This window comes from Dendrobates tinctorius, unplaced genomic scaffold (genome assembly GCF_039654945.1).
Source record: "Dendrobates tinctorius isolate UK_male_01 unplaced genomic scaffold, ASM3965494v1 ptg000116l, whole genome shotgun sequence".
In the NCBI taxonomy this organism is placed as follows: domain Eukaryota; kingdom Metazoa; phylum Chordata; class Amphibia; order Anura; family Dendrobatidae; genus Dendrobates; species Dendrobates tinctorius.
In genome coordinates, this window is record NW_027361784.1 from 44,093,925 (window position 1) to 44,113,176 (window position 19,252).

Below are 19,252 nucleotides of genomic sequence, written 5' to 3' on the forward strand. Positions count from 1 at the left end.
AATTTAATTCACATTGGATACATCTGATGCACAGAAAATTTGAGCAAATCTATCACGTTGAAATTTCAGCTGCTTTTCCCACCTCTAGTTGTGATTAGTAGGAGTTCTGGTGGGCTAGTTAGAAACGGAATAATTTAAAATCATCCAAATGCCCAAAATATGAAAATTAATTTAAATCATTATGCAGGAAAAATGATGAATTTCACAACATCACTTCAAACGAATCGATAACCATGAAAAATTGCCAAGGAACCAAGAGTCATCATTCTCTAGTGTCTCAATGATTTGATTAATAGTAGGGGTCTTATACAAAGGATCCACCCTCTTCGATACCACTGTAAGCCATTCTTTAAGTTAATTGTTTCCTTTTTAATAATTACTGTACATAAAAGGCTCTGTAAAATATTTCTTCAAGGATCCCGACAAAAAACAGCCCAAAGTTCTCCCTGATGGACACCCATGGTTAAAAATTTGGATTTTAAGGTTGTTTTCCAAGGTTAGAAAAACATAACTCCCTTCTTACCAAGATGGTGCCGGCCATGTTTACAGTTTGTAGCTGGTATTACAGCTCAGCTCCATTTAAATGAATGGCGCAAAACTGCAATACCTGCCTGTAGACAGGGATGGCGCTGTTTTTCGACGAAGGTGGCCAAGTTTTACTTCTCCGGGATGACCCTTTTAAGTTTAGTGAAAACTAACTTTTTGGAGGAAGGAGTAGTCCGTTAAGGAACTTATGGAATAAGCTTGTGTTAGGGTTACAAAATTGTTGGGGTTCATATTCTTACCGAATTACAGTCATACGTAAGAGAAGACGATTGGTGTGGTGATGGTACCTTGAAAAGAGTGTAACGGTGTAAAAAGAAAAATAAAATAATTGCAGAAGTCATGGAAAGTCCCTGGGATTTTTTTTTACTAAACCAGTATAAGGGAAAAACTTGGTGATATCGGAGGGTCCGATCAGTAGGACCCCATCGATCCCGAGATCAGAGCTCCAGAAAACTGAGAAGAGGGATCTACAGCCACATCCTGAAAAGAGAGGTGGTGGACATGCTCCAACGAAACTACTGGAAATATCCCAGCACAGCGCACGACTGCCCCGTAGACAATGAAAAGAGCGAAGGACGAGCATGTGCTCATTCAAGAAGTAGCTGCAAACTTCATTCTCAAGGGTTCCAGAGCTCTGATTTCAGATCAGCAAATTAGGAATTGACTGGATTTTTCGGGAATAATCCTTCAAGTAAACTTCTGATGTTAGTCACCATTTAAGCTTCAAGTGACATGTAAAAACTCCTGGTCACGGTCAGCCTCTAGAAAAATAAAATAAAATCCAAAGCAGAATGTCCTGCTGTTAAATCGGTGAAAATCCTTCAGAGGAGATAAATAGTTAATCCCGAGTTCAGCTGTGATCACAGCCTAAACCTATTTTGTCATCCCGGCCTCAATAATACATGGAGTCGCTGCTGTAACAAGTTTCATTATTATCAATGGCCAACTTGATCAAAAGCAAAAACACTAGCATTAAGCATGCAGCACCATGGGCGGGTTATAAATAATTGATTAATCCTCTTTAATTAACAGTAACAGCCGCCTTATAAAGCGTTTTGGCTGCATATTACAAGGGATCTTTATGCAAACACCATTTACGCGAAACTCAAACATTGAGAATAAATACTGTGAAAGTCAAATGAACTAAAATGCACTCAATTTTTTGGAAATATAAAGTGACAATCTTTGAAAATGGGTATTTAGAAAGGCATAAAAGCAGCATCGTTCTTGTCCCTTCTGGACCTGACAAACTATTTCTGACTTACTAAATACTGATGATTTGTAGGGTCTGAACAGGAGACCCAATGAAGGTAACTATTAGGATATATTTTTGTGCTGTCGGTGGTTCTGGTGATGTATTCCTGTACTGTTGGTGCCTGTGGTGATTTATTTCTGCACTGTTAGTTGTTCTGGTTATGTATTCCTCTACTGTTGGTGGTTATGGTGATGTAAAAAAATTAAAATAAAAAAATGTATTCTGTACTGTTATCAGTTCTGGTGATATATTTCTGTACTGTTAGTGGTTCTGTTGATGTATTTCTGTACTGACGATGGTTCTGATGATTTATTTCTGTACTGTTGTTGGTTTTGTTATGATATACTGTATCTGTGCTGGTGATGGTTCTGGTGATTTATTTCTGTCCTGATGGTGGTTCTGGTGCCGAATGACTGTACTGTTGGTGGTTCTGGTGATGTATTTCTGTACTGTTGGTGCTTCTGGTGATATACTATTGCACTGTTAGTTGTTCTGGTTATGTATTCTTCTACTGATGGTAGTCATGGTCATATATTCCTGTACTGTTGTCTGTTCTGGAGGTATATTTCTGTACTGCTGGTGGTTCTGTTAATGTATTTCTGTACTGATGATGGTTCTGGTGATTTATTTCTGTACCGTTGGTGGTTTTGGTGCGGTATATCTGTGCTGGTGATGGTTCTGGTGATTTATTTCTGTCCTGATGGTGGTTCCAGTGCTGTTTGTCTGTACTGTTGGTTGTTCTGGGGATGTATTTCTGTACTGATATTGGTTCTGGTGATGTTTCGATGCTGAAGTTTTGTAGTGACAGGGAAGGGAACCCTATGGTGATAACAGTTAAAAGGTGTTATCTCAATGGAGACAACCCCTTTCAAAATGTGGCCAATGGGTCAATAACCTGATTGCTCCAGGTCCTAATTGTGCCAGCTTTATCAAATGGCTGATTGTGCTACAGGCCCCACAGTGCAACATCAACTCCAGGGTTAATGTAGTATTACATGCCAACCATCCAAACGGATGATATACGTTTTGATATACTTGTGTAGACCTTTTTTCCCATAACCGATAGGAAATTATACACCAAATTTCATTTGTTGCCTGGTTTCCAAGTTTACTTTGCTTTGCCTGGGTAAGTCTGGAAGTGAAGTCCTTACTCTTGCAGAGTGTGATTGATGATAATTATTTTCAATCAAAAATACCTTAACAGGCCAAATTACATGTAACATAGGAACCCTTCTTTGATATCACCTTCACAATTCCTGAGTCCATTGAACTTGTCAGTTTTTCGAGAGTTTCTGCTTGAATTTCTTTGAAGGCTGTAAGAATATCCTCCCAGAGCTGCTATTGTGATGTGAACGGCCTCCCACCCTCATAGATCTTTTCCTTGGGGATACTCCAAAGGTTCTCTATAGGGTTGAGGTCAGAAGAGAATGGTGGTCACACCATGAGTTTTTCTCGTTTTATGCCCATAGCTGCCAATGACTCAGTTCTTCTTTACAGCATGAGATGATTTTGCTACTGATGGAACACTTATTCTTTTTGTACCATGGAAGAAAGTGTTCATTTAGAAACTCTATATATTTTGCCTAGGTAATTTTCACACCTTAATGGATCCTAAAGGGGCCTACCAGCTCTCTTACCATGATTCTAGCCCAAAATATGACTCTGCCACTCCGTTTCTGCCAACCATCCAGTAGGCCATCCATCTGGACCATCCAGGGTTGCATGGCACTCATCAGTACATACGACTTTTTTTTTTAAATCAGTCTTCTTGTATATCTGGGCCCACTGAAACAGTTTCTGCTTGTGTGCGCTGTTTATGGATCGCTGAATGGTAGATTAATTGCAGCCTCTGTAACATCCTACACGGGAATCCAGAGGCACCAGCAGCTTCAAATATATCTACTCTCTTTATCCCATGAATTTGTAGGGCAGAAACCTTCCTCATTATGCTTTTATCTGCACTAACCCATCTGGGCTTTGTATAAGCCCCAAATCTTTTCACAATATGATGTTTTCATGAAATATCTAACATTTTTATACCTTGTCCAAGGCACTGCACTATTTGACGCTTTTTGACAGACGAGGGATCCTTTTTCTTTTCCATGCTGCTTGAAACCTGTCCCTGCTTAATAATGGGGAATGTCCTTCTCAATTAGTTTTCCTTTAATAGTGTGTTCTAGCACCATAGTGATGAAATTTAGTGTGTTAAGAACTGATTATTGTTTACCACTAATTACCATCCGTATACCCATAGCCATATATGTTGAGGACACTTTGACATTACTAAAACTGTATTGGCATTAAAGAGCTTGAAGGAAGCTGGATACAGTCCTGGGAGACCTCAGAGTATGACATGTGTCTTTTAAAGAGAATTAGAAGCTTTGCATTACTTACAAGCTATTTGACTTGTCGCTAGTCAGATTTTAGCAAAAAAACTCTGCAAAAATGGCAAATTCGAATTAAAAAAATGTCCTCAACTTTAGACAGTGGCCAACGGCTGGAGGATAATGGAAATGTTTCAGCAATTTTTAGTCCATCAGTATCATTATAAAATAGTAACATGACATATGGCGTATTACCGGTGTGGATTCAGGTTGCAAGAGGTGGGAAGATGATGAAACAAAATTCCAATCCTTCTTGGTGTGTGTTTTTTTGGGGACTCCATGGCAGAACAAACATGCGACCCACAGGCTCCACTGACATGATGTTCTACGGGGTCTTTACAATTTGCAATCTCCCTGAGATATGTTGTCAGAAGAAAAGGGCTATGATAAACGTGTTTGAGTCTCTGAAGTCAATGGGAGTGACCGACTTGATTGAATCTGTCAGAGATAGCCATATGAGCTCTCATACACCCTAATGTATGTGGATAATATAAGGGGGTCTAATGGTCCGGGCCCCCCACCAAAATCAGTCCAGGATATGTACCTGTGGGGGTGGATATACTATAGTAGATCATGAAGGAGCCAGATTCGTCCACCACAAGCTCAGTCTCTATGACCATCTGGAAGAGGTACTGAACCTACAAGACCTATCTACAAAATGCGGTGGTCAAAGCAAGGGCCTGGGGGTCCGTCCATCCTCCCCTCGTCTCCTGATCTATATTCTATTTAATATCTATCTTCTGGAACATTATGGATATTCTCTGTAGTCCGCGATGCATCGTCTCGGTCAGAAGGTTTCTTACTGAATATACTTAGCATAACTTGGATATGAGAAAACTGCAGCATCTCAGTCTCATGTATTTACATGAGCTCCGCCAGTCGCTTCTCCGATGTAAATGTTCTAGCGGCAACGATCCCATTATTTATATGGGGCTGTGAAATGCTTGGCACTAACCCCGCGATACAGATATTTACTCAGAACAGAAGTAGGAACCTGATTTACAGTTAAAGCTCATAATAAGATGAAAAACGGCTTATCGATATTCATTATTATATAGGATGGTGCGTTATAACGTCTACGGAAATGGTCCGCGATAGAAATAGATCAATATGATAATAAATGAATGATTAGAATCTAGATAAATAGATATGAGAAAGAAAGAAAAGAAGGGATAATAGACGGATATATAGCTAGATAAATACATAGATCGGCAGAACTGTACCCTATTCTCGCTCTGTCCCATGGGTGACATAGTGATAACCACAGATACTTCTCGCTGCAGACCTGCTACACTGTGAAAACTATCACCACTTATCACATCGGCGCTTCGTGTTTTTCCCTATGGAGTTTTCTTTCCTCGGTATCATTGTACACTCTATTATGAGCCGCCCGTCCAGAATACACAGGGCGCTTGTACTGAGCGCTACGTCGGGTTGCGCTGTGTGTTCAGTAAATGTCAGTATTATAAGGAATAAAAAATAAGCAGAAAATATAGATTTTTTTTCTTTCTTCCTGGAGATTTGCTGGAGCAACTTTGTATTTGAAAATGAAAAATATAATTTAATTATTGGAATGATTTATTATTAATCTTACACCTTGTTTTGCTCCACAGGGTATTCCGCTGTCTCAGGTTTTCTATCACGGCAGGAGTCTCACGTTATTTCGGTGCGGAGAGTTCTTGAAAACAACTAAACACTGCAGAGCTATTAAGAAACATGACGGTTTTATACATGTGAGTTATATCCCTGCATTGCTGACGGAGTCACATCCCGTTCATTTCCCTAGTTAGTGTCACGGGGGCTTAGTTCAACTAAGGCTGAAATACCCGGGGCCCCTGTGGTGTCCCTTTACTAGGGGAAACCCTGTCTGACCCTCAACCCAGGGTTTTTGCTGAAGGTGCAAATGCCTGAGCCTCCGACCTTTCCTTATCTCCTGCTCAGCCCTGCACTTAACCCTCCACCCTCCACCCAGTGAGAAGTCACCACCAAAGCTCCCACACAAATAATGACAGACAGGGAGAACTTAAACTGCACTGCGCCGCACACACACAGGAATAAACAGTAATGTGAACAGGGCACAACTAAACACAAATATGGGAAGGAGAAAGGATAACGACGGATCATACGACACCAGATATGAATCTCTCTCTCTTGAACACCTCCACTCCAGACCGGAACCACTTGGTATGAAACACAAGCTATAATCGGCGACGCCCATAGGCCAGCATGACTATTTAAAGACCGTGGGCGTGACTAACCATCCAACCTGGTCTCCAGCAGGATTAACCCCCGAGAGCCTGAAGATCAGGCCGGCGCCACTGAGGCTATAGTGGCTGGAGGTGGAACTACCTCTGCCTGCCGGATGCTGTGGTGTGAACAGCGTCCGACATGACAGTACCCCGTCTTCTACGAGGGACCCCAGGGCCCTCAAGACTCATAGGACCCGGCTTGTCCGGATGACGACGGTGAAAAGAACTGACCAGCCGATCCGCATGTATGTCTGAGGCTGGAACCCAAGACCTCTCCTCTGGACCATACCCCCGCCAGTGCACCAAATACTGAAGAGTACGGCGTACTACTCGAGAGTCCACTACCTTGGCGACCTCGAACTCTAACTCGCCATCCACCATGACTGGAGGTGGCATCGGCGTCGTGTCCACCAAGCCTACCACCTTTTTCAATAAAGCCCTGTGAAACACGTTGTGTATCTTGTACACCGCGGGAAGTTCCAACCGATAAGCTACTGGGTTAATGATGGCAGAAATCCTAAAAGGCCCAATAAACCTTGGACCCAGTTTTAAAGAAGGGATTTTGAGTTTTATGTTCTTCGTAGCTAACCACACCCATTCACCCACACACAGGTCCGGACCTGGCACGCGTCTACTGTCAGCCACCCGTTTGTACCTGGCACTCATGCTCAACAAACGCTGTTTCACCCGCCTCCAGACTGATGACAATTGGGCTCCTAGCTGATCCTCCTCCGGGACACCCCCGGAGTCACCCTGACGTAAGGTACAAAACTGAGGATGTTGACCGTACACACAAAAGAATGGAGACTCTCCTGATGACTCTTGGCGGTGATTATTTAATGCGAATTCGGCCAGAGGAAGGAAAGTAGACCACTCCTCCTGGTTGTCGGACACAAAGCATCGTAAATACTGTTCTAGATTTTGGTTCATGCGCTCAGTTTGTCCATTAGACTGTGGATGAAACGCCGATGAATGTGACAACTTGATCCCCAACCTTGAGCAAAAAGCTTTCCAAAACCTCGCCACAAATTGCGTACCCCTATCAGATACTATGTCAGACGGTACTCCGTGGAGTCTGACCACCTCCTTCACAAATACCTGAGCCAACGTCTTAGCATTGGGCAAAGAGGACAACGCCACAAAATGCGCCATCTTTGAAAAACGGTCAACCACCACCAGGATGACCGTGTTCCCTGCCGAGGCTGGCAAGTCAGTGATAAAATCCATGGAGATTTCTGTCCATGGCCTATTGGGTACCCCCAGAGGCTGTAGCGTGCCAGCAGGACGGGTTCGGGGTGACTTAGCCCTAGCGCACGTGATGCAAGCTGCCACGTACGAGACCACGTCCTGCCGGATTTTGGGCCACCAGAAACGACGCGATACCAGCTCTAAGGTGCCCTTCACCCCTGGGTGACCAGCCAGTACCGAATCGTGGTGTTCCTTCAACACCTTAGGCCGAAGATGCAGGGGTACAAATGATTTGTTGGCGGGAAGTCCTGGTGGTACCTCCTCTTGGGCCTCGGCAATCTCCGCCTCTACCTCATTCGTGAGAGCCGAGACCACTACCCCTTTCTGGAGGATGGGTACTGGCTCTTCCCGAGGTTCTCCCCCCCGGAAAACACCTAGACAAAGCATCCGCCTTGGTGTTTTTAGCCCCGGGACGGTACGTCACAAGAAAATTGAAACGAGTAAAAAACAATGCCCAGCGAGCCTGCCTAGGAGACAGACGCTTGGCCGACTCCAGGTAGAGCAGATTCTTATGGTCGGTGATAACTGTGACCTGGTGAGCCGCCCCCTCCAAGAAGTGTCGCCATTCCTCAAAAGCCAGTTTGATGGCCAACAACTCCCTGTTGCCGATATCATAATTCCGTTCGGCCGGCGACAACTTCTTGGAGAAGTAGGCGCATGGATGCATCTCGCTCAAGGACGAGCCTTGAGACAGTACTGCCCCCACTCCCACCTCCGACGCATCAACCTCTACCACAAAAGTTTTAGACACGTCTGGTTGCACCAGAATGGGGGCTGAAGCAAAACTATTCTTCAGACGCTCAAATGCACGTATAGCCACCTCAGGCCAGTTCGCCAGATCGGCACCCTTTTTTGTCATGTCCGTGAGCGGTTTGGCGACAGTCGAAAAGTGTTTTATAAATTTCCTATAATAATTCGCAAACCCAAGGAACCGCTGGAGTGCTTTCAGACTCTCCGGCCTCTCCCATTGCAACACCGCTTGCACCTTAGCGGTGTCCATTTTAAAACCAGCTGCGGACACAATATATCCCAAAAAGGGCAACTCCTGGACAAAAAATAAACATTTTTCCAGCTTAGCATAGAGCTGGTTCTCCCGGAGCAACTGTAACACCTGCCTAACATGCTGCAAATGAGTGTCCCGATCGCTAGAATAAATGAGGATATCATCCAGGTATACAATCACAAATCTCCCCAGGACATGAGCAAAGACATCATTAATAAAATGTTGGAAAACGGCAGGCGCGGTGGTCAACCCAAACGGCATAACCAGACTCTCAAAATGACCCTCAGGAGTGTTAAACGCCGTCTTCCACTCATCCCCCTGACGGACCCTTATGAGGTTATACGCCCCCCTGAGGTCCAGCTTGGAAAACCATTTTGCCCCCGCTACCTGGTTGAACAAATCCGGGATCAACGGCATTGGGTAGGGATCACGGATAGTAATCTGGTTTAACTCTCGGAAATCCAGACACGGGCGTAACCCCCCATCTTTCTTCTTAATGAAGAAAAACCCCGCGGCTACAGGCGAGGACGAAGGCCGGATGTGACCTTTGCTCAGACTCTCCGCGATGTAGTCTTTCAGAGCTTGTCTCTCAGGACCAGAAATATTAAACATCCTGGCCTTAGGTAATTTGGCCCCGGGTTTTAACCTAATAGCACAGTCATAGGCTCTATGTGGAGGCAGTTCTGAGCAACCCTTCTCAGAGAAAACATCCGCGAAATCCTGCAAAGCCTCCGGCAGGCTGGGCGTCACGGCGGACACACATGTGGCCAAGCAATTGTCTTGGCAGAAACCACTCCATTGTACTATGTCCTGAGTTTTCCAATCAATTACCGGGTTGTGCCTGGACAGCCATGGAAAACCCAGGACCATTTGAGCTGGGAGATTACGGAGGACCCTACATGTAACCGACTCAGAATGTAGGACCCCAATGTGGAGTTTCACCTCTGCCACAAACTCAGTAATCTCCCCTTGAGGGAGGGGAACAGCATTAATGGTCACCACCTGTATGGGGTGAGGAAGTTTTTCAATCTTAAACCCGGCGGTGTGTGCAAACTCCTCATCTATGAGATTGGTGGCGGAACCGCTATCCACAAACACTGATATAGGTAGCTCTCTGCCGGCGACAATAACCTTGGCAGGGAGCATACATTGAGATACCATCATGGAGGATATGCATACGCTCAGTTGGGTCTCCTCCATACCCTCTGAGCTTAACAGTTTTCCGCCGGTGTGACCCTCTTAGGTAGTACCGGGCAAACGTTAACATAATGACCTCCTTTACCACAGTAGAAACATGCTCCGGACTTCCGGACTCCCGGAGCGCTAGGCTTAACCTGTGCCACGCCAGCAATCTGCATAGGTTCAGGGGACTCATCTACTTCCACCACACCTGCACCTCTGTTTTCCCCCAGAGGTAGCGTCTCCTGTGCCCCCTGACGAAAACGGCGATCAATACGTATCACCAAACTCATGGCAGACTCCAATGATGCCGGAGTCTCATACATCAGGAGGGCTTGTTTCACCCTCCCTGATACCCCATGAATAAACTGGCTCCGCAGTGCTGGGTCATTCCACTGTGTGTCTACAGCCCAGCGGCGAAATTCCGAACAATAGTCTTCTGCCAAGCGCTCCCCCTGGCGGAGGGCGCGGATTTTAGATTCCGCTAGAGCCAGTCGGTCAGGGTCATTGTAAATGAGCCCGAGGGCAGAAAAAACATTATCGACCGAATGAAATGTAGCAGAGTCAGGTGGTAAGGAAAATGCCCATGCTTGGGGGTCACCACTCAGTAATGACAACACCAGCCCTACTCGCTGGGCCTCATTACCTGAGGATATTGGCCGCATGCGGAAGTATAATTTGCAGGCCTCCCGAAATACGACAAATTTGCTGCGATCGCCTGAAAATCGTTCTGGCAGCGGAAACTTCGGCTCTGCACCGATACCTGCAGATGCCGTTTGCACCTTTGCTACTACCAGGCCCTGCTGCTGAACTGCCCCATTCAACTCGGAGACCTGTATGGACAGCGCCGCCAACTGGCGGGTTATGGAATCTAATGGATCCATGGACTCCTGAAAAAATGTGGGCCGATTATAATGTCACGGGGGCTTAGTTCAACTAAGGCTGAAATACCCGGGGCCCCTGTGGTGTCCCTTTACTAGGGGAAACCCTGTCTGACCCTCAACCCAGGGTTTTTGCTGAAGGTGCAAATGCCTGAGCCTCCGACCTTTCCTTATCTCCTGCTCAGCCCTGCACTTAACCCTCCACCCTCCACCCAGTGAGAAGTCACCACCAAAGCTCCCACACAAATAATGACAGACAGGGAGAACTTAAACTGCACTGCGCCGCACACACACAGGAATAAACAGTAATGTGAACAGGGCACAACTAAACACAAATATGGGAAGGAGAAAGGATAACGACGGATCATACGACACCAGATATGAATCTCTCTCTCTTGAACACCTCCACTCCAGACCGGAACCACTTGGTATGAAACACAAGCTATAATCGGCGACGCCCATAGGCCAGCATGACTATTTAAAGACCGTGGGCGTGACTAACCATCCAACCTGGTCTCCAGCAGGATTAACCCCCGAGAGCCTGAAGATCAGGCCGGCGCCACTGAGGCTATAGTGGCTGGAGGTGGAACTACCTCTGCCTGCCGGATGCTGTGGTGTGAACAGCGTCCGACATGACAATTAGCACCGTGCTGTTGACAGCTGCAGCCGTGTTCCTTTGCTATGTTCCCATCCTACTAAAATTACTATTCATTATGTGTGATTCCAAAGACGCCGAAAAAAAAATCAAGCGTTGGCCAACGCAAAGCAAGGATGGGGAAGTCACACGTCAGATCTACTGCCCATAGGGGAACCTACAATCGCTATCAAAATAATGAATCCCCTCCCCATCCTCACATTACAAATAATTAGATTTACAGATATAGTAAAACTAGGCAACAGAAAGAAAGCACAGGTTACCCCATAAAAGGGAACAATGGCTACTAATGACTAAGGTCATTGCCAGGGACCATACCGCATATAGCGGTGGATTATGTAGCCGCAGTGGGGCCCATGAGCTGGGGTTTCCCAATGTGAAGCCCGGAATTTTTATTTCAATGGTATCTGCATCCTCAAAATGCATATATGGTTAAATACAAATGGGAGGCCACTGCTGGACACCATACTGGGTGGGGGGCTGTGGGAGCATCATACTGTGTATGTGACATCATGTTGTCTGTGAGGGGAAACTGTGAAGACATGATACTGTGTGTAGGGGAGACTGTGGGAACATCACTCTGGTTGGAGAACTGTGAGGACATCATGTTGTATTTGGGGTAGCCTGTGGAGATATTGTACTTTGTGAAAGAGACCATGAGGTCATCAAGCTATGTGTGGGATAGTCTGTGGGGCCATCATACTGTGTGGGGGAAACTGTGGGGGCAACATACCGGTTGGGGAGTTGTGGAGACATACCTGGTGTGGGAGAGACTGTGAGGACATCATACCACGTGCGAGACTGTGGAGACATAATAATGTGTATGGGGGCACTATGGGGACATCATATTGTGTTTGGAGGCTGTAAGGGACATTCTACTGTGTGGGTGACTGTGGAGAACATAAAACTGTGTGGGAGGCCGTGAACGCATCATGCTATGAGTGGGGCGGACTCTAGGGGCTCCTTATTGTGAGAGAGGGCAGTGGGAAAATCATTCTGTGGAGGGGTCACTATGGGGCCATATTTTTCTGGAGGTCTCTGTGGGGGGTGTCACTGTGAGGGCTTCATACTCTGGCGGCCTGCTGTTGAGTCATTATACTGTGCATGTGAGGTGCATTGAGTGGGGGAATTCATTGTGGTGTATCATATTTTACGAGGGGTATTTTGGGGACATCATGCTACATAGGAGCCATGAAATTAGTACCATACTCGTTGCGAACACTAAGGGCTTCAATAAGTGCAATATTTCTGTGAATGTTCTGCAATACATAATCCTCTCCCTTTGTTTTAAAGTTGGGAGGTGTACCGTTCCGTGACTTTGTCTTTTTCCGTGACCCCACCTACTCCACATAATTTTTTATTTTTAGGGGGGCCAATATGGACTCTTGCTGTGGGGCCGCAGGAGTTCTAAAGTATTTACATAGATTTTTGTGGCTAACATGGTACCACAATGTCATCTTTTATTATACATCACTCCCCGACACTCAAATTACAACACCAAGAAGAAAACGGAATGGAATTTTGGAATTCACAGGATGGATAGATATCATAATGATAAGGAAATTATGAAAAAATCAAAACAACGTTCTCAAAACAAACAGATTTATTCATAATAAAGTATGAGCGCCACACGCAGAAACCTTCGCACTTACAGCCTTGGCAGATATCAAATGAGGTTATTAATGGTTGGCTGAGGAAGGTTGTGCCACCCTGAATGCACTTGGGCATGTAATCCATCATGATGCAACCCAATGACATCCTCGATGTGCTCGATGGAGACAAGTTCAGAGATGCTGAACGCCATGGCAGCACATTTAGGCAGCACAGTCTGCTCACAGCAGCACGAGCAACATGTGGCCTATTGAAAAATGACTTCTGGAATACTTTGAAGAAATGGTCTTGCCAGTGGTTCCATGACTATCAATATAATTCCCAGTTGTTACTCTACTTGGTATGAAGACTAGTGGGATCCAGCTACCATATATTATGACACCCTACATCATAATCCCAGGAGCAGGGCCAGTGTGCCATTCCCCATCCTCTTCATAGCATTACCCATAAGGTCAGCAGATGGAAACCAGAGGCTGTAATGGAGCATTTGAGACATGAATGGAGATCTCTCTCATTCAACAACGAGTCCAATTTTTGACTTAGATGCAATGATAGCCAGAGTTTGGTCTGGAGACCAGTAGACAATGCCATGAAGAGGCCTTCATGGAGGATCTTCCTACTCCTGGAATTATCGTGTGGCTAATGTAAGGTAGCTAAATGTCTCAAGTCTGCATTTCAGGTCCATAAACACCTCAGCTTTACATTGATTTTGTGGTGAAAACAGTGGCATAGCCATATCTGGAAAGTTCCAGGAGATGTTTTTCAACACGGAAAGGTTGTTCTGAGATGTCTGTGTGGCCTAAATGCACTGCCAATGCATGTAGCGTTTCTGGACTTGTCTCTCATCGAGAACATCTGAGACGTTATTGGTCGGCAATTGTCAGCAGCAGAACTTGATGATTTGAGTCAAAGTCCATTCAGCATTGTTATGCACTTGCCTCAGCTGGTCCAAGCTCCGCTCCCTTCTCTTACGGCCACTGCCCTATTGGTTTCTGCAAATTGCCCGGCGTATCTCCGTGACATCAGGCCCTTTTGGACATACCTCTGTGTCTCAGAATTAAATCAGTACTGTGTTCAGCTGCCTCGTACTTGGACTCGGTCAACATTCAGCTTCTTTTATTATCTCCTCACACTTCTGTTATCTCTGCTGCTAGCACCTATAGCTCCACAAGACCAGCTGTTTAACACTTCATTTGTCATAAGTGTATCGAAATTATACTGAAAGACTGTTCTTAATACGCAGCAATCATCTTTGCAAACTACTGTGTTTCTGCAAACTCTCAGACCTGCTGGTTAACAGATCATTTGCTGTAACATCACAAATTGCTATTTGAGCCTGTTCACAATACAATGCAACTTATTGTAGACAACTTCATCTGTATGCTGCTTCAGACCTGCTATTTTCCTCCTCCGACTTCTGTGATTTCTGCAATTAACACATATAGCTCCACTAGACCGGTAGGTAAACCCATTGTTGGCCATAAGCTTCTCCATCTGATAGTTAACGACTGTTCATTCTAGGCAGCATTTGTCTTGATAAACTCCTGTGATTTCTACAAATCCTCAGTCCTGCTGGTTAACCCATCATTTGCTGTAACATGAAAAACTGCTATTTCAGTCTTTTCACACTAAAATTGCAACTTGCTGTAGACCCCAACATCTTCATCTATGTGCTGCTTCAGACCTGACACTTTCTTCCACATTTACCTTCCAGTTTGTCTTGCCTCTCGTTTGTTTGCTGTCCAATAAAGCTTTTTTTCCATGTTCTTGCAGATCCACGTACCTTCCAGCCTGCTGAGTCTTTATGTCCACACTTACCTGCGACTTGGTGCATCCACCTCATCAGGTACATCTAACAAGTTTAGTCAGAATATTCTTCAAACAACAATTAACCTAATTGATAACAGCCAATGCTGAAAGTGCCGGGATTTCTGCACGTGGATCATACTCCATATTGAATAAATTGAGATGTTTTGAGCATTGCGCTTCCATTTTTTTTCATAATTTCCATATTATTAACATGTATCCATCCTTTGATTTTCATAATTCCACGACTTGTCCTCCTTGGTGATTCCACTTCAATTTTGGAGAGTGTATTAACATTTCTATTTTTGAGAGCATTCTTACTTTTTTCAGCATGCTTTCAAACCCTTAAATCTTTTGCACAGTACTGTATAAAAAAATAATTCATAGCAAAAAAAAAAAAAATAAACCAAACCAAAGACCCCCCCCCCAATAAAAACAAAATCAAAATCCAAATTTAACAGAAAAGTATTTATGTCAATACAATATATATATTTTTTAAATACGTAAAAGTTGCCTTTCTGAGACGGTCACATAATTTATATGCCAGGTTTACGTCTTAAAGCTACAGAATAGAAAACTAGCACCAAAGTAATGGAAGTTCAATCCATCAATCACAAATTTTAGAACTCAGTAATATCTTCTCAATTTATGAACAAATAATTTATCTTCAGCAAAATACATTTTTTTGTTTAAAAGCAACAACATAAAAACATAAAAGTATTTGCCCCAACAAGAGCTGATCTGATTTCCGGTTCCTCTGTATCAGCAGTTGGGCTTTACTACTAGATAAAATTACAGTTTAAGGGCAACTGTTTCTTGGACGGACCTTTAAAGAGGTGGTGGGTACATTCGCCTTCACTAATGACCTCCTCATTTTTCACATAACATATGCAAATAGAAAGTTCCACCCCCGAGTAAGCCTCCTCAGCCAATCAGAAGCACCAGGTGGACTCACAGGCCAGATGCTTCTTAATCCATCGACTTATTTTAGGCAAGAAGCACTTCGAAAAATATTGCGATGCATCTTGGCACTTCTGACATCGAGGTGTTGAGGTGGTTGATGAGATTTGATCATGTCATCATGTCTTGTGGGGCATCCTATTTATTCCCTATCTTAAAGAGGTCTGTTAAGGGGTGTTGCTATAAGGACTGCAGAGGTAGCAGCTTCCCTTTCAATGCTGGTGCCCAAAGGAGCTTAGAAACCCTTCTGCCACAGAGATACCGGTCATCTAAATGACTCGTGATAAGTCAAGGGTCTGTTTTAGATTTTCTATTGGGATTCATGAGGCTCTAGGACATTTCTACAAATGGATGCCCAGAAGTGAATGAGGTGTCATGTTTGGGTGGTTTCAATGGCTACCTTTACTTCTTCACAAACTAAATAGTGATCAGTCAATAATTATAGAAACAAAAACCTCACAAGTTGGGTAGCCCTCTGGGATATACGATAGCAAATAGCAACCTATGCCCCCTAATATTGCAGACTAGAACTGGCTAATTAGTTGTCCTGGGATATCAGAATATCTGTTCCTCTTATTTGCAATTACAGGCTTTGATCTTTTTCTATAAATGGGGTGGACAACCTTTGGGCTCCTCTAGTCCTGCGAGTTGGAACTCCTCATCATATGAACAATATTGTTAACCTGTAGTGATATAATACCAGGGAACCCATGTTAGCTTCATTTCAGCAATAGTAAAATACTATATGTTACCCTTCAGGGACCTAAAGGGTAACACAGGGCCCATGGAAAGTGTTGCCAAGACCTGATCAAAACCTATTTCCAACTTCTTCTGTAAAGCCACCAAAAAGGTCAAGTACGTACACTCAAAGGAGTTTTCGCCAAAGTTGCTCAACCCTTTCTCCTTTCTACCCAAAGATGTGAATTTTTTTTAAAAACAAATTATCTTTTTCGACTCTTCTTATCCATAACGTTTTTTCACCAGACAATTTCTTTCTCTTTTTCTCTCCTCTTGTCTTCCAAAAACTTTATTCTAGGCACACAGCACATAGCTTCCAGTCTTTTCTGTTCCTTCTTGATTACTTTTTTTTCTTGTTTTCTTTTTTTTTTTCATTTTTATCTTGTCTTTTTGTTTTTATTTTATGTTTATTTTTTTTTTACCTTTTGTTGTTTTGCTTCATAAATATCATGTGTTTTATAAGTAGGTAGAACTTTTCATTACAATGCAGCAACCAGCTACTAAAAAAGGTGGTCACTCAGATGGAAGACAAGTGGTTATGATGGAACCTGAACTATCTGGGAGCTGTAGGCCATTATCATATAGTCTATAGAAAGTATGTTAGGGCCAATAAAGTTTGTGTTGGCTTTGCAGTGGTATTTCCTATAAAAGTTTGCTGTCGTACTTTAAGGAACATTGCTCTCGGCTACTTCTATTACCAGGGGCAGGTGAATCTACCATTTGCATGAGAAGTTGTATCTGAATTTCCTTTGGATTTCATCTCCTTCAAAATACCTCCAAAGAATATCTTGTACTTTCAAAGCACAACTCCTTCTTTTAAATAAGAATATATAAATGACACACGTAATGTAAAAACATTTAAAAAAAAAAAAGAAAAAAAAGCCTTGACCGACCGGCAGTAATCATTGATTTCATCCGTCAAAAATGAAAAGAAAAATTGAAACTGGATTTCTCCCCCCCCCTAAAGTCGGAAACTCTGTGGTGTGCATGGAGCATTAGTAATACCCTTCATTTTGGAAGGTTGTTTAAACCAGCAATAAATTCAAGTTTCATTTACTCATTTTCTGTCTTCTTGGATGTCCTTGAATTAAGTCCCTTTCACACTACCGGGTCTAGACCCTAAGCTCGCAAAATAGGCACATTGTGATGGGTCACATTGTCCATTTATTCCAGGTGGTCCTTGAGGACCAATTGATCCAGGCAACCCTGGTTCACCCTGAGGACCTGAAGATCCAGGGAGTCCATCTTTGGCATATCCAGGTTCTCCAGGAACACCTAAGAAAAGAAATATTTTAGAATTTATTTCTACTATTGAAATATAAGTTGACCTGCAGCTGTGCTAGACAAATTCAAGAACAGGGCCAGCTTATTCTTAGGATCAATGAGATTCCAACCACTGGCAGGGAGAAAAGGGAGATGGTCTTCCAGCTAAACTACCTCAACCCTTAAGAACTTACCATTAGAATTCCCTAGTGCTCCAATTCTCTTGGGATCAGAAAAAGTGGCCTACTAATCACCAATCACCTGACCATAGAGGCCAACCAGTTAAGTGGTGTGGACATCACCACGTCCAGTCTCCACAAAGAGCATCAAAGTGGCAGAACTGGAGCAGTGGCTGATTCTACTATTGTTACCTCTTTATTTGGTAACGTTTCAAAAGAAGTTTTATTTTTAATTGTTAAACAACCATAATGCTGCATATATATTCAAGTGAGTCGAAGGTACTTGTCTATCTTCTAAAGGAAACTTGCCACTAGGTTTTAAGAAACTAGACCATTGGCATGCCATTGTACCGCTGGGGTTTATTGTTCCAAACATGACACCTATATCAATACTGGGTGTGGAATTAGGAAGAAGTGTTTGTAGCTTACCTGTGACGAATACGTGACTATCATTTGACAACATCAGGCGCATGCACATTGGGCAGGGTTACGCCTGTGCTTTGTACAGCCATAGGCTTCATCTGCTCAATGCGCATGAGCAGTAAAGCTTTAATTTCCATCCTTGGCTTTATCTGCTCAATGCTCTTGCACTTGATGTTCAGATAGAATCTTGGATTCGTGTTGAGTAAGTTCTAAACTCTTTAACTTTCTTTTGTCCATGTGTCTGGTTTGTAGGAGTTGGGCACGTTGAGCATACTATCCCATTGCAATTATGGTGGTTTAGCATCTGAAAACCTGTACAGTTTAAGGGATGGGGCTTGTAGACTTGTTTATCACGTTAAGCATTGGATATGGGCAGAACCCTTAATTATTTATTAATGTGCAGCCAGAAATGTTTAGGAGTATCACCATGTACAAGGACAAAATAATCCAATGCAATTACAACAGACACAATTATTGAAATACCTGGAATTCCAGGTGGGCCCATTTCTCCTCTCTGACCAACTCCAGGTTCTCCCTTTTCACCTTTAGTTCCTCTTTCTCCTATGAAATACACAAAATGATACACAAATGACATGTTAGAACCTAAAACTCAAAAGGTGACTAGTCAGTCCACAAAAGGTTCTAAGGATCACCCTTTTTGGAACTTCGCTGCATAGACCCCTGGAGTAGTTGTTGGGTTGGTTGGTGGAGCGATTTAGGGGAAGAGGTGCTTCCATATCATGTGAGAACCAGAGAAGTGGGGATAATGAAAAAAATCTTATTCTAAAAGTATAGTCAGGAGACTGAGTATAGCAGGAGACTGCTGGAAGAAAGATCAGGGAATCAGACATGTACATTTGGCAGAGAGTAAA

At 43.6% G+C, this 19,252-nt stretch overlaps 1 protein-coding gene and 1 long non-coding RNA gene across 4 annotated transcripts in view; one reads left to right on the top strand and one right to left on the bottom strand.

Moving 5' to 3' along the window:
• LOC141101342 (uncharacterized) overlaps positions 1–14,991 on the top strand; it is a 139,565-nt gene extending 124,574 nt beyond the window's left edge. For all 3 annotated transcript variants that reach the window (XR_012234944.1, XR_012234943.1, XR_012234942.1), the window contains exons 2-3: positions 5,799–5,918; positions 14,785–14,991. This is a non-coding gene — a long non-coding RNA (uncharacterized lncRNA). The remainder of the gene's footprint in view (positions 1–5,798; positions 5,919–14,784) is intronic.
• Positions 14,992–15,264: 273 nt separating this feature from the next.
• Positions 15,265–19,252, bottom strand: part of COL22A1 (collagen type XXII alpha 1 chain) — a 608,111-nt gene continuing 604,123 nt past the window's right edge. Inside the window, exons 64-65 of the mRNA XM_073590381.1 lie at positions 18,864–18,941; positions 15,265–17,790 (exon numbers count right to left, since the gene is read on the bottom strand). Coding sequence (XP_073446482.1) covers positions 17,603–17,790; positions 18,864–18,941 — 266 coding nt within the window. The 3' untranslated portion in view covers positions 15,265–17,602. The remainder of the gene's footprint in view (positions 17,791–18,863; positions 18,942–19,252) is intronic.